This window comes from Felis catus, chromosome C1 (genome assembly GCF_018350175.1).
Source record: "Felis catus isolate Fca126 chromosome C1, F.catus_Fca126_mat1.0, whole genome shotgun sequence".
In the NCBI taxonomy this organism is placed as follows: domain Eukaryota; kingdom Metazoa; phylum Chordata; class Mammalia; order Carnivora; family Felidae; genus Felis; species Felis catus.
In genome coordinates, this window is record NC_058375.1 from 135,084,617 (window position 1) to 135,105,041 (window position 20,425).

The 20,425-nt window shown below is 36.8% G+C and overlaps 1 protein-coding gene across 13 annotated transcripts in view; it reads right to left on the reverse strand.

The window, feature by feature from the left end:
• The window catches only part of GTDC1 (glycosyltransferase like domain containing 1), a 422,851-nt gene that overhangs the window by 216,023 nt on the left and 186,403 nt on the right, over positions 1-20,425 (reverse strand). For all 13 annotated transcript variants that reach the window (XM_045033733.1, XM_045033732.1, XM_045033729.1 and 10 more), the window contains 2 exons: positions 14,675-14,842; positions 11,130-11,303 (listed from right to left, as the gene is read on the reverse strand). In XM_045033733.1, coding sequence (XP_044889668.1) covers positions 11,130-11,303; positions 14,675-14,842 — 342 coding nt within the window. The remainder of the gene's footprint in view (positions 1-11,129; positions 11,304-14,674; positions 14,843-20,425) is intronic.

The window sequence follows — 20,425 nt, forward strand, 5'->3', positions numbered from 1 at the left end:
GTCTAGAAATGCAGGTCACTATAACAAGTCACACAAAGTTCCAAATGCTGACACTGGGGTAAGAGCGGACACTTCTTGCTGGTCGGCTCCCCCTAAATGACCTGCCAACATCTCAGACTCAACGTATAAAACTCCAAATTCACCACCTTCGCACAAGCAAATCTATGTCTCAATCCCAATAGGACAGATATTCCCCCCGGTCACTATAATTAACATTTCAAGATCATCTAAGACCATTTCTCCATCCACTAAGGTGCCACGTCAATTTGCCAAGTCGACAACCGAATATTTATGTGTATTTCCTCCTTCTCATCTGTATGCTACTTCCCTAGCTCAAGTCTTCAACAACCTCGGCTAGTATTTTTGCAAAACTTGTTTCTCTGCCTCCTCTTTCCTTTCTCATCAATATTACTAACTTCCCCATTCCATGCTCTAACAGTGGCTCCCAAATGACTATAGGCTGAAGTCCAAATTCTTCAGCCTTAATTTCCATCTCCAATCTTGCTACATGTTCGCTCAATTGCGTCAAAGGTAATTAATCTCTTCTAGGCCCAATGATCGTTCACTGCCATAAATCTGGTTGTAACTATTCTCTCTCCATAATGTGTGCTTACACTTACTCTAACCCACCCTCCTTTCCCTCATAGTAAGAAATAACATGGCATTAACGGAAGCAGCATATTGAAGCCAGATAGTTTCGGGAGCTGTACAATTGCAGGCAAGCTTAACCTTCTGAACCTCACGTTCCCCACTTGTAAAATGAGGATAATAGTACCGCGCTTGCAGGGTTTTGGTAAAGATTAGAAGTAACATACATAAAGTGCATGCCCAGAAAAGGCACTTGATAGGTGATCGCCATTATTATTATACCCAAAACTTAGTCACTGTCTTTAAGGCCCAGATTAAATGCCATAAAAAGCATCTGTGTTGTCCTTTCTGTCTTAAACCTAAAAATACCTGATTACACCTATCACTTTTACAAAGCTCTTGTGATTAAGAATCCTGTCTTATATATCCTTATATATATCTATATCTATATCTATATCTATAATAGAAGGTATATATACCTTCTATTTATCATACAAATATAGCAAGCTTTTAATAAATGCTGGGTGAAAAAGACATGAATAAACCTCAAAGAATTAAATTTATTTTCTTGCATCCAATTACTTCGAAACATATTTTTTAAAGAATTTCCTATAAAGTCTTTTATCTGGAATTTCTGTGGGAATAAGACATTCTGTCTCAGAGATCATTCTGGCAGTTTACTGCTGAATGGTACATTCCAAATAGTTTATTTTTTTAATGGAAAACTTTCTAAAACACTCCCCAGCAGTCTTCAAAAGAACACTGAACAACGAAAATGACTTCTGTACCAATCACCCCACCACACTCCAGCACCACAAGGAATGCGTACGTATCACAGGTGCCCGGCAGATGTGGAAACGGCCCGTGTGCCTTTCTCTTGCATGCACTGCTGAATTATGCCCTCTCATGCACTGCGGTTCTGTGGATTGATAGGATATAAGACAGTCCTCACCCTTATTTGAACTGGTAAGCTTCAGATCCTCATGTATTCTATAAAACTGTTAGGGTTTTCAAAATTTTGTTTCCCCTTACTTTTGAGGCTGGAATCATACTGAATGGGTGAGGTCATCAAAAAGCCTGTCAACCGATAACCAAAATGGTGATGATGGGAGTACAAATAAAATCATGAGCATGTGACTAACATTTACGAGGTTGATGGCATGGGGCTCAGTCAGCACACTGTAATAATGATCTCAACTGGCATAGTAAGTCGAAGACGTAGGTACTATTTCGATTACCATTTTACAGATGGAAAAACTGAAGTTCTGGGACGTTAAGTGATTTGCTCTGGGCTGAGCAGTAGTGCGTGGTATCAGACAAACTAGAGTCACTGCACACCACCCTGCTGACTCCCACTTTTTATTCAGTGTTACCCCCAATGGGATGATTTGAGGAAGAGAACCAAAACTTGACCCTTTAAACATCAAAGCAATTTATTTGAAATCTTTCTAACATGAATTGTATATAACCCTCATGTAATGAATGGAGTATATAACATAAATTGTTCTTGCCTGGATGGATCTACACTGATGATCACTCATTATGCTACAGGAAGTTCAGGGATGGCCTCTGAGCCCATTGAGGGGAAGAGATCCTAAATGGACCTTTTGCTGAACTCCCCTCAACTATGGTTTGGGTTTGTGGCATGGCATTCATCCCCATTTTTTAGCAGCCCTGTTCCACGACTCCTTTTGGAGGGATGATGCAGCCTCTAGCTGAGCAAGTTCTCTGATGTTTAGTCATTTCTCCACCCCTTGATCTGTGGCCTTTGCTTCTTACCTCCCAGATTTCTTTGGACAGGACAAAGAGGAAATTAAAAAAAAAATGTACATCAACTCTTTGATGTACAATGAAGCCAAACATTGTCTATACTTGAGAACAGGGTTAAATCATCTTATGAAAGGATAGCTTCTGTTGCTGCTGCTGCTGAATTTGGAGGACTTCTTTTGGGTGGGGTTATTGTTATTGCATAAACTAGACAGCAGAAATCTAATGGCAGTAATTAGGCATTAACATGAATAATAATTTCATTAAAAATACATTTTGAGTAAGCAAGAGTTTGTTCTTTGTAACTTCAGGCCAACAAAGGAATTGTATATACATGCTGAAACCAAATTCTTTTCTTCACAAGAATAGTAAGAGGAAGATGGTTAGAATATAACACAGCATGAAAGATTTGCATTAGATATAAAGGAGATTTCGTGAAAGTGAGTGGTGTTAAACATTGGAATGATTTATCAAAAGTTTTTTTTTTTAGTACAGTGATTCTATAAAAATTTTTTTAAATGACATTCAAACGAAACACATTTTTGCATTCATTTTGAAGAGCCAAAATAATTGTTAGCAAATATGGATATGTTTAAATTTGTAAAAGCAAAACTTTTCTTCTTCTACTTCAAGCCTACGTTAATATTCAAGAAGACAGACCCATTTCATTACCTAACGGAGCAAAGGAGGTAGTTTTAGCAATATGTTGAACTAATACTTCATCAAAAATATCTGAGAAACATGACCTCATATGGTGCGAAGATTAAGGTGTTTTCTGGCAACTCCTGCCCCCCAAAAGCAGGACTCTTGACTGCAGAAAACAAAGTTTTCTATGGGGAGCCACGAGGGCTGCCTTCTGTCCTATCAATCCACAAATTCTCAAATTACAGATCTGCTGTTGTTTTGTGACACATCTGCTTTGCAATGTAAAATAGTGTTTTCTTTAATAAGAATTCTTCAAAAAGCCCTTAGGCTCCTCGCCTTTGTTTGCACAGCCTGAGAGTTTTCATTTAAAGTTTTCACACTGTTTTTAAAATTCTCCATTTTTGTTTCTAAAATAGTTACGTGAAGTCCACAGACCTCTGTTTTGGCTTCACATTTTAGCTACATGGAAAAGGTGGAGAGAAACATGGAGAGAAATTCTTAAGGTTTCAATAACTGAGATTACTCCAAATGACCAACGTTGTTTTTCTCTTTCCTTTGCTGTCAAAAATGTAGGAGGAGGAAAGCTATTTATATAACCCCTGTCCCCAGAATGCAAATGCTACTATGAAATGAGTAAATTCACAGGTAAAATCTACTATTGTTTATTCTGGCAACTCTGGCAATCCAATACAGTGGAAAATTAGAATAGGTAATGAAATGATTACAGAAGCATGTGAAATTCTTCTCTACGGATCATAACAAGATTGATACGATATTCTCTATGGTCCCTAAATGGGACCTGAACCCCAAATACAGCTCCTATTTTTCAATGTAAAGTATACAGCCTTCAATTTGCTTCCAAGTCCAACCTTCAACTCCTAAAGAAATACCATCCATTCATCTCTTCATTAAATTTGGATGATTTTTTTTTCTGTGTGGTCTCCACTGGAAACACATAAACTTAGTCTTTTAGAACAATTATGGGCAAGTATAATAAAAAAATGTAAGCTTTTTCACAATATAATGGGACTCAGAAGGTAAGCAAGTAATAAATACATACAAGTATCAGGACTTGACAGTCTCCAGCATTTATCTCTCTTCACCTTTACTCCACCCTTAGGTTACTTGAAGCAGATGATAGCCACTTTGATATTCCCTACTCATGGTCCCTGAGGGAATTCCTTGAGCAGGCCTGATCTTTTTCAAGAATAGGAAATGCCGCTTTGTAATTCACCGTATTTCTACAATACACTCTTCTGTGATTCAATTTGTTGAGAGTGGGGATGATCTCGTTCTATGAAAATCATGAACAGTCCCTCAGTACCAAATCTTACAGGTGGCAGCTGGAAGAAGTGTGATGATAGGCTGATGCAGTCAACTCCATCCTAAACATCTAATGTGATGCAACAGGCACTGCCCTATGTAACACGAGTGTCACTATACAATTACTTGTAAGGGAAGAGACTTTGGATAAATGAGATGTAAATACGAATAGAAAAAAAAAAAAAGGATTCAGATACACGAAATAATGGTCTAAGCCCACAGCTGTATCACTGACGTATTCTTTCTATTCTGCTTCTTTAGGCCCATCTTCAATTTTACCATCAGAATTCTTTTTTAAATTTCTCATTCCTCTTCAGTATCCTCCTTTTTAAAACTTCTACCTTTTAAAAGTTGGCTTTCTAAAGTCTTGAGTCCTTTCTTTTATAACATTACCATGACATGGTCCCTTTTATTCGATATTTCTGTCAATTCACTTGTAAAAATCATTTGTTCTTCAGTGGTCAGGGTCAAGTATCAGGGACCAGAACCTCGTTTTGGGGGACATGCAATATAGAAATAATGAATTAAAGAAAAAGAATTTGGGTTCTAAAATGGATTAAAAATGACTGATTTCTTGTTCTACCTTTACTATCTGTATGACTGTAGGCATAAAGTTATTTACATTCTCTACGGCTAAGTTACTTCAAACTATAAATGGAAAATAGCTTTTAGAATTTTTGGAAGAATAAAATGCTAAAATACGCATAATAGGCTTAGCCACAATGCAGGGCTAAAATAAGAATCAGTAAGGTTAACTGTTATGGTTAGCTCTACCTTCTAAAGATGACATTGCCAGAAAGCAAGTTACCAATTCTTCAGATGTTCTGATTTCATTAGACCAAGACTGACACAAAGGCCTGGCTATGTAAATCTCCTAGTTGTATGAGGCCTTGCCTGTATGGCAGCTACCTGATTTAGAGAAGGTAAATACTGGCTTCTTCTAGCCAATGTCCAGCTCAGTTGGCTGCAGGATTGCTTCTTTTATTCTTTGCATCGCACATCCATGGAGTTCTACGTGAGATTTGCCTTCTTGATATATACAGTGAAATTTCCTTAGTTTTCAATCTAATCTATATCCTCTAACACAGAATTGGCTTCCCAGTCATGAGTCTCATGTCATCAAGTCTTGAGATCCTATTTATCTTCTGGCATGGGACAGGATGAATATTTCTACTCCCTCAAAATTCCTATGTTTAAATCCTACCCTAGTCCACAACATGATGGTATTAGGAGGTGAAGCCTTTGGGCATCATGAGGGTGACTCCTTCACTGATGGGATGAGTGCTTTTACAAAAGAGACTCCAGAGAGCTCCCTAGTTCCTTCTTCCATCATGTGAGAACACTGCACAAACACAGAAAACAGACCTTCAACAGACACCAAATCTACCGGGGCCTTAATCTTGGACTTGCCAGGCTCCAGAACTATGCGAAATAAATCCCTGTTTTTCATTAGCTACCCAGTCTATGGTATTCTGGTACACCAGCCCATACAGGCTAAAGCATGGTATTAATATTGCAAAATTTGTTTTGTTGCCCACTGATCATCTGACAGGCCTGGATGTCTTCAATACCAAAGGGGGAGTGTATACACTCCCACCCTGACAGCAAAGGGAGATCTTGTCCATAAAAAGCCTCCATCAGGAAGATCTAAAAAAGATAGCTCACTGAAATATTCTCTGGTGACCTAAGCTTACAGATGTTAAAACTGCATATGAAGGTTCAGATGTTTACTATCTTCCTTTAGGTGAATACGGCTCGTGTACATCCTAGAGTAAGGCATGATGCTTAACTTCATTTGCTGTTATTTATCATTTCTGCCAAAAGTGGGTTACGCATTTCCCTACATTCTTAAACAGAATTTACTGGCTACCATTTAATCTCTTTTAATAAATCACAGTCCTCCTTTTGATGTACAAGCCGTACAATCATGGAGAAATGTCTGCAGGGTTCTTCAATGTGCAGAGTTGCCTGCCCTGCCATAGAATGGCTTCAGGCTGCTACGCTTTTTCACTTCTCATATATTTTTTTAAATAGTTTATCTCTCTCCTCCCTTGTTGTCGAGCTGTCAGTCAGCTGTCACTTTTTACTGCTGTCAGTGAGCCTGCCTTTATCGCACCCCCAATTTGATGCTGCTAATCTGCTGTCAGCTGAGAAATCAGATAATCAAGACCTCTGAAATTGCATTCACAATAAGTGGTGGGCCAAGCATGGGATGGAGATTGTGAGATATGAGTTCCAGTTCTTGCTCTGTCCCTATCTGGCTGTGTGGCTACCAGGAGACACTTAACTTCTCTGAACCTTGGTGCTTCCATCCATAAGGAGCAGGATCCGTGTGTGTGTGTGTGTGTGTGTGTGTGTGAGAGAGAGAGAGAGAGAGAGAGACAGACAGACAGACAGACAGACAGAGACAAAGAGGAAAGGAGAGAGATCTCAACCAGACTTGGAGCCTAACTTTCTCTGGCTGTCAGAAAGAACATAGGAAACTTTTTTGTGAGTTAACAGAAGGCAGGATAGGGGTACCACTGACCTTTTAACTGTCAAATTCAAGGATATGTTTTAGTCATCACTTTATTTAATCTTAGTCCTCTGAATTCAGTACTGACCATCTCCTTAAAGTCTTCTTCCCTTTGCTCCAGAGGATAATTCTTTCAATGTTGACCTTCTGACTCTTTTTTCTCCTCTCTTCAATCCTGGGCTGTTCTTCCACCAGCCCCTCCTGGGCTGTTCTTCCACCAGCCCCTTAAGTGTTAAGAGTGCCAATAGCCAGTCTGAAGTTCAAAGCCAGGGTAATGATGAGAAACCAGCAAGAAGCCTGAGAAGTAGCAACCTGTGTGTCCTAGCAGTCAACTGAAGAATGTGTCATAGTGTATCAAACACTGCTGCTATGTCAAGTAAGATGAGCGCTGAGAATTGACCACAGGATTTAGAGAGGCATGGAAGTCATTGGTAACCTCGACAAAAGCAATTTCAGTGGAGTAGCTATAAGAGAGAACAGTAGGAATAAAATTAGAAGCAAGTATAAACAACTCTTTCAGGAGGTTTCACTACTAACAGAAAGAAAGAAAACAGGCAGTTTCTGAAGGGAGAAGTGGAATCAAGAAAGGATTTTTTTTTTTAAGATGTAAAACTAGTAACACTTCTTTTATGCTAACAGTAATGATCCAGAAGACAGGAGAACTGATGATGCAGAACAAAGGACACATTGCTAGGATAGTAGTCTTATGTATGCAAGAAGGATGAGCTCTGGCAAAAGTGGGGGCAAAACCCTTACACAGAAGCAACGTCAGTTCGTCCTTATTAACAGGTGTGAATTGAGGCACCTGGGTGGCTCAGTTGGCTAAGCGTCCAACATCAGCTTTGGTCATGATCTCACAGTTTGTGAGTTCAAGCCCCACATCGGGCTCTGTGCTGACGGCTCGGAGCCTGGAGTCTGCTTCGGATTCTGTGTCTCCCTCTTATTCTGCCCCTCCCTTACTCATGCACTGGCTCTCTCTCTCTCTCTCTCAAAAATAAATGACCACTAAAAAAACTAAAACACACACACACACACACACACACACACACACACACACACAACAGGTGCAAAGAAGGAGAATATGCACCCAGGAACACATGGATGGGCAGACGCGGTGGTGGCAGCATATATAAATTCTCTGATGATTGTTTCTATTTTCTCAGTCATGATCTGAGAATGAAGATAGGATATTTGGAATCAGCAGTTTACAAAGAAAGAAAAATGCATCGTTAGTTATCTATAGGATGAGAAATGTGGTCTGTTTGCCAGACAGCTCTCAGGGACCATATGAACTGAGAGTAGACTAATAAGTACGTTCTTGGATGTTCTTCTAATCAAATTAAGGGAAAAGTACAAACAAATTGAGAGTATCTGCAAGACAGCAGGTATGATGACCAAATATGGAGGTTAAGCTCAAGGAAGAAGGAGGAAAATTGGCACACGAAGAGCATCTCAAAGTAAGGAACTGGCCCCATCAATGGATGGTAGGGTCTTATGAGGCCCAAAGACTGAGTCAGGATGATAAAGAGAATAATAAATGAATCTCTCTATTTATATTAGACTGCTCCTTTGGCAGAATTTTTCTCTATTTTCATATGCTAATTAAGAGAGGGTAGAGAGGAAGTCAGTCCTTTATATTCAGGTGGCAATAAATGTGCTATGTTACATAACAATGGGAGAGGGTTAATTAATAAGATGAATTAGTCTTTACTAGGGGGGCTATTACATACCAGGCACTATGCTAGGCATTTCACGTATGCATTATTTCCTTTAGTCACTACACAATGCCTATGAGGTGATGACGTAAATGTAATAATCATAATCATTAAAGAACCTAGGCTCAGGGTCATTATACTTGCAGAGGTTGCAGAGCTAGCAAGGGGCAGTCAAGACCCAAACACAATGTATGTATGTATGTCTACAGTGTTTAAGAGTTTTCCCATCCCCAGATGCTTAACACATATTAACGATAGTTTCAAGAGATATTCTTTCTTGCTACTATTTTTCTGGCCTTTGAGAACGAGGCAGTGAGGGGCGAGCAGAGCAATAGGTAAGAGCTGTTGCCACAAAGCCAATCCTTCTGAAGTCCTATGTGACTGATGTACTCTGAACTATAACTGTTATCAACTTTATAAATCCTCATATTTTTTGCTGAAATATGGCTCTTCCCTTTCTCTGATGAATATCCATTAGAGTATACACTATCATAGCACATTGTATTAATAATTTAATTGTATCTTCCACTTTGTTTTTACTTAAATTTATTTTTGCCATGACCAAAAATATTTGTATAGGGACAGAGATAAGAGCATTCAAAAGTTTTTTCTTCTTCCATCATCTTGGTTATGTTGCCTTTGGAATTACTAAATATTTTTCAACATCTCAACAAAATAATACTCTTTTAAGACTGCAGGCATTAGAATGATTGTCATTCATGCAAATAATCACTTACTTACACTATATGAGTTTGGGGTGGATAAAGCAAATTACCATTTGAAAATAATTCAAATAACACTCTGGGCTAAGACCTTGCTTATGAATGTTATCTTGGCCACAATATTTCTTAACCTTCTTCCATTTAGCTAAATTTATTTATGGTAATATAGTCCAAATTAATAAACTATTCAATTGCCACAGGTGTATTAAGTATATGATGTTGTAGGAATATATCAGATGCAAATGAATTTTAAAATACATTATTTATTTGGAATTCTATAGTGGTAATAATTAAGATGTAGTATAATTATGTACTCACTTAAAGATGTACATTTTGAGTATATATTATATGAAAAACTTAAAAATGTATCAAAAAATAAGGTTCATATTTTAAAAATGTGGACTAAAACATAAACTGTGTTTTAGCTCATCATAGATCTTAAAGTGTAACAATTATATTTTCCAAAAGTTGAAATTCTCTCATCCCACATATTATATATATAAATATACAAATACAACAACTATATATGCATATATATATTTATACATACACATGTGTAACTGAAAATCGAATTTGATCTTAGTGTCACTTAGCCTGATAGTTGTCAAAACTGCACATAAATGATTAAATGTTTTTGACATATGACCTTTGCTGATAGGAAGTATGACCAGTAAACATAAAACTGGATCAAAAGTCATAGGGTCTAAACTTTAATCCAGTGTGTGACAATAATCAGCAGTGTGAGTGCAAGCCAGTCTCCTGCTTCCCTGGGCCTCTGTTTTCTGAACTCCATAAAGTAAAAATTGGGCAAGGTTGTAGAACTCAAATTTTATGACTCACTAACTTGACTTGGTATTAGGCAGATTCTTCTTCAATGAAATATTAACTAGTAAAATCCTGAAATAAATCAGCATTCAGAGTGCTGAGGAGGACTACTGATCCCACAGCAAAATCTAAATCTAGAATACAGAAAATAATGCTGACCTCCTGCATAATGTGCAGACATTAAATTGTTTCCTGATTTCATTTCAGGGATGGGGAACAAACAGCTGTCCCTGAACTCTTTTTAAGGACATCGTCAGTTACAAACAGCAGCATCACCAGCTAGGATGAATCCCACTGAAGTAAACTTTCTGTTCACACGGGAGAAATATTCCTAGTGGTAATAAAAACCGTTTTGCTAGGTTTAATCAGAAGTGAAAAGGAATTTGAGAATGTTCCCTTTGAGCCACATCATCCACTGCTAATTCAGGGTGGGCCTAGCAACAGGGGTAATAAAAAATGTCCTTAGTAACAGAGAAAGAGAAATGGCAATTAAGTGTATTTGCAACCTAATATAGAAGACCTAACTCTTTATAAAGATAATATAAATAATAAAAAAAATGGAAAAAGGAAAAAAATAGAAGGAAATAGCATGGGGAATGAAAGTAACCCAAGCAGTGCAATTTAACACTGATTTACTTAGAACAGTCTGCTATATACATATAAGCCCATGGGCATAAGCTGAATGCAAAGGCTGAGAAACATGCTTAACAATGAATGACTTTTGCAACAAAACAACAAATAAAGAAACAAAACAGTAAGTGTTAAAAAGCCAAAGCAGCTTGCTTTGGGACAGCAATAAATAACAGAAAAGAAAGGACGAACTCAATATCAGAACTAACCATTCAGTGATAGGTTGGACACATGATTATTTAAAATGTTTGTAAATCACAGCATGGTGAAATAGAATTCGATTCTCCAATTAACCATGCTTACGCTGAAAAGTTAAAATTGGCAAGAACACCACCAATTTCTATACATTTGGTGAATAAAGTATGATACAATATTGAAAACAGAGTCAAACATACTGACCTGCTCACATCAGGAAACCTGATGGGAAAGTAAATAACTTGGCACTTGGGTCTGATGATGCTTTCCAGATCCTTGGGTCTGTGATCAGGAATCAGCTTCATAAATTTTCCAATAGAGGTGAGAAATGACTCCATGTTAAAAACCGAGTTGAATACCACCACATCAGCCACCAGGCTGTAAAGGGAAAGGATAAATGCAAATGATGAACCCACACTCACTCACAGCTATTTTTCATAAGCCTAAGTCCTCTGTGTTAATCAGAGTTTATACTGTCCTTGGGCTTGCAAAGAACTCAGCACTTCCCACAGTATTTACTAAAATGCCTCTAACAGAGAATCAGTTTCATTAGCATTGTATCGTGGTAAGTTTGATTTCTAGCATCAGGAAAGAAAGGCAGGAGAGGAATCAAATAATTTATTGGGATCTTATGAGGCTCCAAACAAAGTTTATTTTTCTGCAATGCCAGGACTTTCTATAACATCAACAGTCAGTACAGCAGGACCTTTTCCTTTATGGCCCAAATACCCACGTTGGGTTTCTATGTCAGTGATATAAATCGTTTTACACCATACTACACTAAAGAGAACGTCTGCCAATCCCTTTCACTACCTTCAAGGAGATGAGTTCAGATAAAGCTACTTCCCACAAGAGCATACCTTCAAAACGTGGTTAAAGTCTATTTCGTGTTTAGTCCTTGCTTCAAGAAACCATTAGGTTTTTTAAAGCTCTGGAACTGTACAGGAAGAATTATATGGGATATCTCTACAAACAACTTATTTCACTATTATATTATATTTGGGGTGGCCAAAGAAGAAGGACCACAATACCATGGACCTTCATAAGTAAATGAAATAAATATAATTTTAGCTATTACTTTTGATGGATATATTGCGTTCCTCCCTTTAATATTTTTTAAATAAAAATAATCTAAAATACATTATTATAAGGAAATGTGAAAACAAATTTTAGGTGTCATAACTATGTCAATAGTGTTCAAAACAGCCCATAACATTTTATTGAGAACCAATGAACACGAATGATAACCATGGGCAAGCTGGATAAAACCTGAATATGGAGTATGTTCCCTTTATGAGTCAAAAAACTGATTTAATAAATAATTGTTTTGATTTAAGCAAAGATTTTTGCCTTAGGCAATGATTTAGGGTCTCGGTGTCATGGGATCTCAGCAAAATGCATACAAACGTTTTAGTGAGAAGCTATATAAGTTCAAACAACAGTTAATTTTATTTCACCCTAAAAATGACAGATCAAGAAAACTAAAAAGTCTGCAAGATGGCAAAACACAAATGAATAAGCAGAGCTTACAGAATAGGAATACCAAAGCAAATCCTTCGTTTACTGAGGACAGCCAAAGTTCCTATTATTAATACACAGCGGAACAAAAAACCTACAAAAGGAATGTTGAACTGCCACCTTTATGCCTCCCCTGCAAAACTGCTTTTCCATACAAGTTTTTTTTTCTTAGTTGCAACCTAGTGGAAATTTGGGGGTAGGGGTGATAACAGCACGGATAACACAAAAGAATGTCACAGAAGTGCTGACACAACACCAAGCAATAAGGAAGCCAATATAATAATATACCAAAAGTTGAAGGATGTTTTACAGCTAGTCTGTTTTCACCATATGTCACATATTGTAATAGCGACCCACAGGTCATAATATACTGTTACGACATGTGTTCATAAGTCAGAGGGCTAGTGAAACCTCTATTTAAGGTGAGTGCTTATGTCAGTCACCTCTAAAGTCCTTAACTGCCACACGGTCAAGAAAGAAATCCGACAGTGCCAACAAAAGCAGAAGTCAGCAAGAAAACTAAAGAAACATTTGAGGAAGCAAGAGTCATACTTTTCGAAGAGAATCTGAAACAGGACTGCTTCCTGACACTCTTATTTTTCCTCTGGACAACTGTGAACCATTTTTTTCTCATTAAGAGGCCAACCGATGATCGAGTCCCCTTCTTTCTCTCCGAGCTTGTTGATCGGTTTACCCTCTTAAGAAGAGCAATGCCGGAAAATCATGTTGGAACCCTTATAGTCTCATTCCTTTCAACCAAACACAATCTTTTATAAAACAGAGAGATGAGGGGTAGTGAGCTGAAATTTTTTATAGACATCTGCCCTCCTAGGGCATGCAACCTACTTACATTCCTAAAAACCCAGTCTCCGCTAAATTAAATATCCAAGACGGTCTACAGAAATATTCTTTTCATGCATTTCCTCTCTGATATGAGTGGGTGTAACTTCCATTAACTTTAAAGCCACCCATAAAGGGAAAAATAGACTTAATTTTTTTCCCCAGTTATTTCTCAGGGGTAATAAACACACACTATCTGAGGAAAAGAATGATGCTAATTCAAGAAATCAAAAGAATATTACAAATGTTTTCCATATTGATAAGGCACAGAATGATTTTATTTTTGTTTTTAAAACATATTTCCCTTCTCTGTTTCAAGATAAAATAAAGTATTTTAATTTTATTATGAAATTTCAACACGGTTGCTTTTTTTATGAGACATTTGACGTGAAGCAGTTCCACTCTATTTTGATAGCACTGCCACTTCACAATTGAAGCAGCTTGTAAAAATGATTGCAGGAAAACATTTACGAAATGCTCGAAACACGGAAATATTACCATAGAGTTGTTTTTCTATGTCAACTAAACTATGGAATATGCTGTAGGAGTTGGGAGTCTGTTTAAACACATCATGAATCCCAATTGCTAAGAACTATTAAAAAAAGGTAGGATGTACCCTATCACTGCCAAATTGATTCTATTTGATTGTTGCAGTTATGTGAATAGGATGCACCAGCAAAGCCATTTCAGAGTTGTTATTAACTTCTTTCATTAACTAAGCTTCAAGAGATACACTTTGTGGAAGTAACAACAGAGAAGGACCATCACCTTTGAAATGTCATGGTATTTTAAGGCTGTGCGATTTCAGAAGACTCAATGAGGGGAAAAAAAAAAAAAAACAACCACCTAAAGATTCATTTCCCATAGTTTTCTCTTACAAACAGTTAAAAAAAAAAAAAGACAAAAACCCCTTGGTCTATTACTTATTCCTCTATAAATTTCTATTTTGATTTCAGCTGGATATATTGAAAGTGGTTGGTAAATGAGAATGGATGAGAACTGACTAACTGCTCTTTTCTAAAAGTACCCCTTTTACAATACAGGATGGAATCAAGGGGTAAAGATGGCGCCTTGTGGACACTTTGATTCTATTTTGAATGTTGTAGAAAATAGATAACTAGTTCAACATACATCATTAGATTGTTACATATGTGTATTTTATAAGAGGATTAGCTGTGTGTGTGTATATATATACGTATATGTATATGTATATATGTATATGTGTATATATATATACGGCAAAGGCACAAGCAATTACTACCATGGAAGGTATGTTTACACTTATGCACCTATTTCAAGATGTTTTCTAAATAAGTGTACAGTAGGTCTTCAGATTTAAAAGTGAAATCTTTTAGCAAAGGACTAAATATAATGATACAATCTATACCTACCATGAGAGAATTTGGTTGTATCCATACTGAAAATCCCTCTCCTGACATTTCTTGACGGGGTATACCAATTGGTTCTCATGGAAGTACAGAATCTTTTTCAACTTCCCAAGGTCAGGCCGAAGGGCAGTCAGTTCAGTCAGGTTCAGCACTGAGCTTGCAAAGAGGATCCTAGGAAACAAGGAGATTAAAGTTTACTGTCCCAAGTATGTGTGAAGTAGTCATCCTTCGCCCTCCTCCCCCTTTCCCTCTTCCTACCCCCCAAAAAAACATATCCCCTATAGGGACACATCAATAGTTAAGCCTTAATACCATGTAGCAGCATTCTAAGTTTTGATCTCTTAAAAAGCAGCTGCTAAGAACTATAAAAGCCCTGAATCTCATTGGTCTTCTCAGCTCAGTTACTGAGAGATGCAAAAAAAAAAAAAAAAAAAAAAAAAAAAAGCCGGATGGATTTTATTGAAAAAGGCAAGAAAAGCTCTATCTGAAGGACAAATGGAACAAAGATAAGGCTGACTGGGGAATACTTTGCTTGCCAGTTTCATTACACTTTACTTCTTTATGCAACCAACTACTGAAATTCAATATACGAGCAGGAATGGCACATGTTCATGTTATGACATAAACCCTTTTGATTTATGCAACAGACTTATTGAGTGTGGTCTTTTTCTCTTGGCATGTTTTCTCACTGTCCCTATCTGCCACCTCTCCCTTTTTCTTAACGGTTTGGCAATATTCGTGGTTTTCTTATTGTTATTATTTTTTTTTTATTCTCCATTACTGGACTGCTAATGGCACCAGATGTATAATCCAGCAACGTATGATCTATAAAACTCCTTATATAAAAAATAAATATAAAAAAGAAGAAGAAGAAAGCTGATTCCTTATCTTTGGGAAAAAAAAGGAACTGAAAGCTTACCTATTATGCTTATAAATGAAACAGTGTCATTTACTTACTCATTCCACAAACGTTTACTAAATGCCTAATGTGGGCCAGAGTCTAACCGGGAAGAAGAGAGAAGATGAACTAAGACAGCCCATCAGGATAAACGCTACCTGCACTTGTGACATAAACAAAGAATTAACAGAAAGAAACCCGAAAGGAGTAATATCGCTCTAGGACAACCTCGAAACGTTTCCCTAACGAGGTGCCTACCACATATGGACACAAAAGAGGAACAAATTACAGTCCCTGAACAGCTGAGGACATTTAGATGGCACAATTTTGATAGAATGCCACCTTTACAACATAATGTAGCATCACTTGACCCTTACAGCTTTAGTTCCATTCTACATAATGAGGTTCAACAAGGTTAAGAGTTTTGCGTTTACTGGTAGAAAGTGGCACTGGTAAATTGACGCTGGTACAAAGTGGCAAAGCAGAGACTCCTGGTCTTCGACAGCCTGAAGCACCTTTCATTATGCCACGGATATGAACTGGCTGTGGACCACTTAAACACTGCAAATGATTCTTTGTGTACTTGATAAATACAAAATATCATACTTCTTATTACCATGATTACAACCACTATAAATTTTCCCTTGCAGATAAGTCAAATGGCTAACTTCAGGCGTTTATATGATTTTCACACAGGAAGAATGATGACATGATAAGTGCATATATCATAAGTAGGAATTCAGGTGCCTTCTCATGGACTAAAAAAGGCACATAAAGACCAAAAGGCCATGATCTCTCTCTAAAGCCACATGGCTGTATTAATATCATGGTTTAATGCTTTGAAGTAAAAAAAAAAACCTTACAAAGGAGACGTATTTATATCTTTAACTGTCTATTTGTATTCAACTAAAGCACACAGAAAAATGGTGATCAAAAAAATGCCTTATTTTGTCCAAAAATATTCCCACCACCACCACCACCACCACCAAGTATAAGCCTTTCTAAAACTTAAATGGAAAATTCTGAAATATGAAGATACTTGCTTATCTATAAATCCGATCCTTAGTAGAGAAACAATAAAATATTAATCTCAATCAATCAATATTTTCCTTAAAATAAAATGGACGGTGACTTGTGGGTCTAATTATTGAGTAACACCCCCTCCTCTACCTCCATACAATACTACTGCAAGCAATGACTCATTCTTAATCATAAGACCTGAGCAAGCTCAATGTTTTTCACACAGAAGGCCGAAAATTCATTACATGCAGCCCCCACATGACTAACTGCAAAAAAACAAAAAGATGGTACCTTAATGGAGAAATTTGGTAGACATCAATTTACCCAGGTGATCAAACTTAATATAAACAGTAACAGGACACGTGATGTGTATTTCCCAGTGTGATACACTGACAAAGACACAAATCACCAATGTAGTTCTCCTGCCACAAATGCCCGATCTGAACTTGGTCATGAGGAAACAATATTTGCAGACAAATATTCTGCAAAATAACTGGGCTCAATCTCCAAAAATGTCAATGTCCTAAAGAAAAATAAAATCTAGATTAAAGGAAAATAAAGAGACACTGAAACAAAATACAATGTGTGATTCTTCATTGGATCCTAGATGAGGAAAAAATAGTTATAAAGGACATTATAAGGATAATAGGGAAACTCTGAATATGGATTCCATATAAGACTATAAATTTGAATCAATCTTAAATTTCTTAAGTATACTAATTTTATTACGGTCATGTAGGAGAATAACCTTATTCTTTGGAGACACATACTGAATTATTTACATGTGAAGGGTCATGATGTCTACAACTAATTCTTACATGGTTCAAACAAAAGGCTACTAATAACAATAAATATTTATAAGTATATATTTGCATAGACAGATATTTAAAAATGTGTAAAATGTTAACAATTGATTAATCTAAATGAATGGTATATTGTAATTTCATCGACCTAGTCTTCAAAGTTTTATCTAGTTATATATTTATATAATTACAAATTTGAGGGAATATGCATTAAATGGCAGTGAGTGGAAGGGAAAAATACATTTCATAAGTAAAAAAACCCTCTCATCATATATGTATTTCTAATCATAATCCAATTGTTAATTTCCTACATGAGACTTATGCTCAGGATGGGCCATCTGCAGCAAATGTTTAGCCAAGGTGAGCCTTGCACTCTGCTCCTACCATACATCTCTCCTCTCCTTACCCTACTTACTAGCTAATCCATAATCAAGGAATCCAGATCTAAAGTTGAGCGTTCTAAATAAAGCCTCCCAAATGAAAGAACGTAATACATTCAGAAGTGAGGTGGCAGTGATTTTCAGAATATTAACCATTTGGGTCTGCCCACACCAACACTTCCTTCAGTTTGTTCAGTCATTAACAGGAAAATCATTTCCCTTGTGTAACTAATCTTGAAACAGCCCTACTTCTAAACTGTGGAAATTATCTCTGTCAGGAAAACAGAGATTCTGTTTGCTTTTCATTTGTTAAATAGTAGTTAAAGTGGACAACAAGCAATTCGTCAAATATCTGAGTTAGTGACACCCAAAAAGAAGTAACGAATATGCTCACAAAATGCAGGTAAGATTCATAGGCAATTTTTACTTTGTCCCCTTCGACCAATTAAAAAATAAAGTTAATAATGATACAATGAATGACATCACTCAATCAGCAGTCAACCCCTAGGCTTCCAATGTTCATCCTGCCACAGGTATTACTTAAGCAATAAATCCTAACAAGGTGAGCTTTATCATCCCACACTGTGTCTCCAACAGGAAAGGGCACGAGGTGATAGCAAAAAGCACTAGGAACAAGATAATTCCTGACAGCTGCTGCTTGAGCACAAGTTAAATTGAACAGTTTATCTCAGCATGAAGATGTTATAAGGTTTTATGTTTAATATTTTTAAATTAACATAAAAACCAGAGAAAGCAGTTGTGCAATCTCTTGCAAACATGACATACTACAATCACTGCATAAGCTGGATTAGGACTTATTACCATGCTACTACAGAATTAAGCTGTTTTTAGACCACCAAAGAGCTTTAAATTGCAACTTTTGTCTCTGTAAGAGAAACCTATATTTAAAATGTCTGCTAAATTCAAATTAACGGCTACATCATTAGCTTATACCATCTCACCAAAGGTATAAGTAAGCTGCTATTATAATCCTCTAACCAAAATGGCTCCGTGCTGCAAGCACATCAACACCGTTCTATGTATTTGGGATTGTATCCATATACATGTTTCGATTGTTTCCAATGCACATTACATGTACAATCTGAGTCATATTTGCTTAAGGAATCCAAAATAATTCAACTTAATGAAATTCAAGGTTAGAGATTTTATGTTTTCTGACTCAGTTTGAGTAAACCAGTTATTTGCCTTTTACTGTATTCTCTTAATACATAAAAAGAGATGCTGAAATACACCTAAGCCCTATAGGAGTGTGACGGCTATTTATCAAAATGGATACTTTTTATATCTCCAATGGTATGGAAGGGCAGCAAAATGAGAAAAGAAGACAGGCATTCAAGATTCCAACCACCACCACATGCATTCTAGTAATAATACTTCATGAACCAGGTTATCGCAATCTTTCTCCATGGAATCTTTCAATGGCCCCTTCTATCCCCCCAAACCATTTAGCACATTTATCACATGCTGGGATATACTACACATTTAACACAGGTACAGATACCAGTAATTATGTAATTCCTTGCAGGGCTTCAGGAAGTCTTTGACAAAGGAGTAAATTCCATTCGTCCAGTTGTGTCTCTTGCTCAGTACGTAAATTCCTTGTCTAGATTTACCTTGCTTAGCCTCATTACCAAACTTTGTTCTTTTGTTGTTTATCTTGATTCCTGTTCCTTGATAAAGACTCTCTAGGACTGTGATATAGTGTGTTCTGTGATGATGGCAATGGCTTATATCTGTAGTGTCCGATATAGTAGCAACTAGCTACATATGGCTATGGAGCACTCGAAATGTAGCTACTGCAACTGAGGAACGCAATTTTAAGTTGACTTTAACTTGCTTCATTTAAGCTTGTTATGTTCAATATTATTTCTGAAACGTATGATTTTTCACAGATTTCATGACACAGTGTGTCAGAATACCTACAACCAGGACATGACTCTTATACTCACATATTTCTAAAGCTTAAACATCTTCTTGTATAATCTCTTGTATTTCTATGACAACTGTTTCTGTATTTCATGAGATGTCTTATTACTTTTTAATATCAGGAAACTTTACACTGACTACTGTACAGAAAACAGACTGCAAGGAATCACTTCGAAGATGGGAGAACAGTAGGGGGAAATAGAAAAGAAGTGAGAAGGGGCCTGTATCAGGATTTGCTGATGAAGCGGGTATAAGAATTGAAAGAGAGGAGTGCTTTCATTTCCTTCACTTTGTCACTTCCAAAGTGTAGTGATAGTGTTTTAATACAATAGGAGCTTAATAACACATACATGCATAAATGAGAATTATTCCCAAACCCTTCAAAAGTCTTTGGCTTAAATATATATTTCTTTAATTTGTAAAACCTGTGTAGAATGATAACCAAGTTCTAATATTCATTAATCGTTGATATGCAAAATTCATTTCAACACACTATGCTTTAGTTGTCAGCTACTTCATCTTAATTAGACCGTTTCTACTGCACGTTTAAATGCTATGGATTTTCAAAAACCTTCAAGAACATGCATAGCAAGATGTTTCCATTTGCTAAAACAATTAGAAATAAATACAAGATAGGAGTCTTATCTAAAGGAAAAGTAAATGCAGTCATTTAAGTTCTTGTGATGGGTAAGTTACAGGCTGTTAA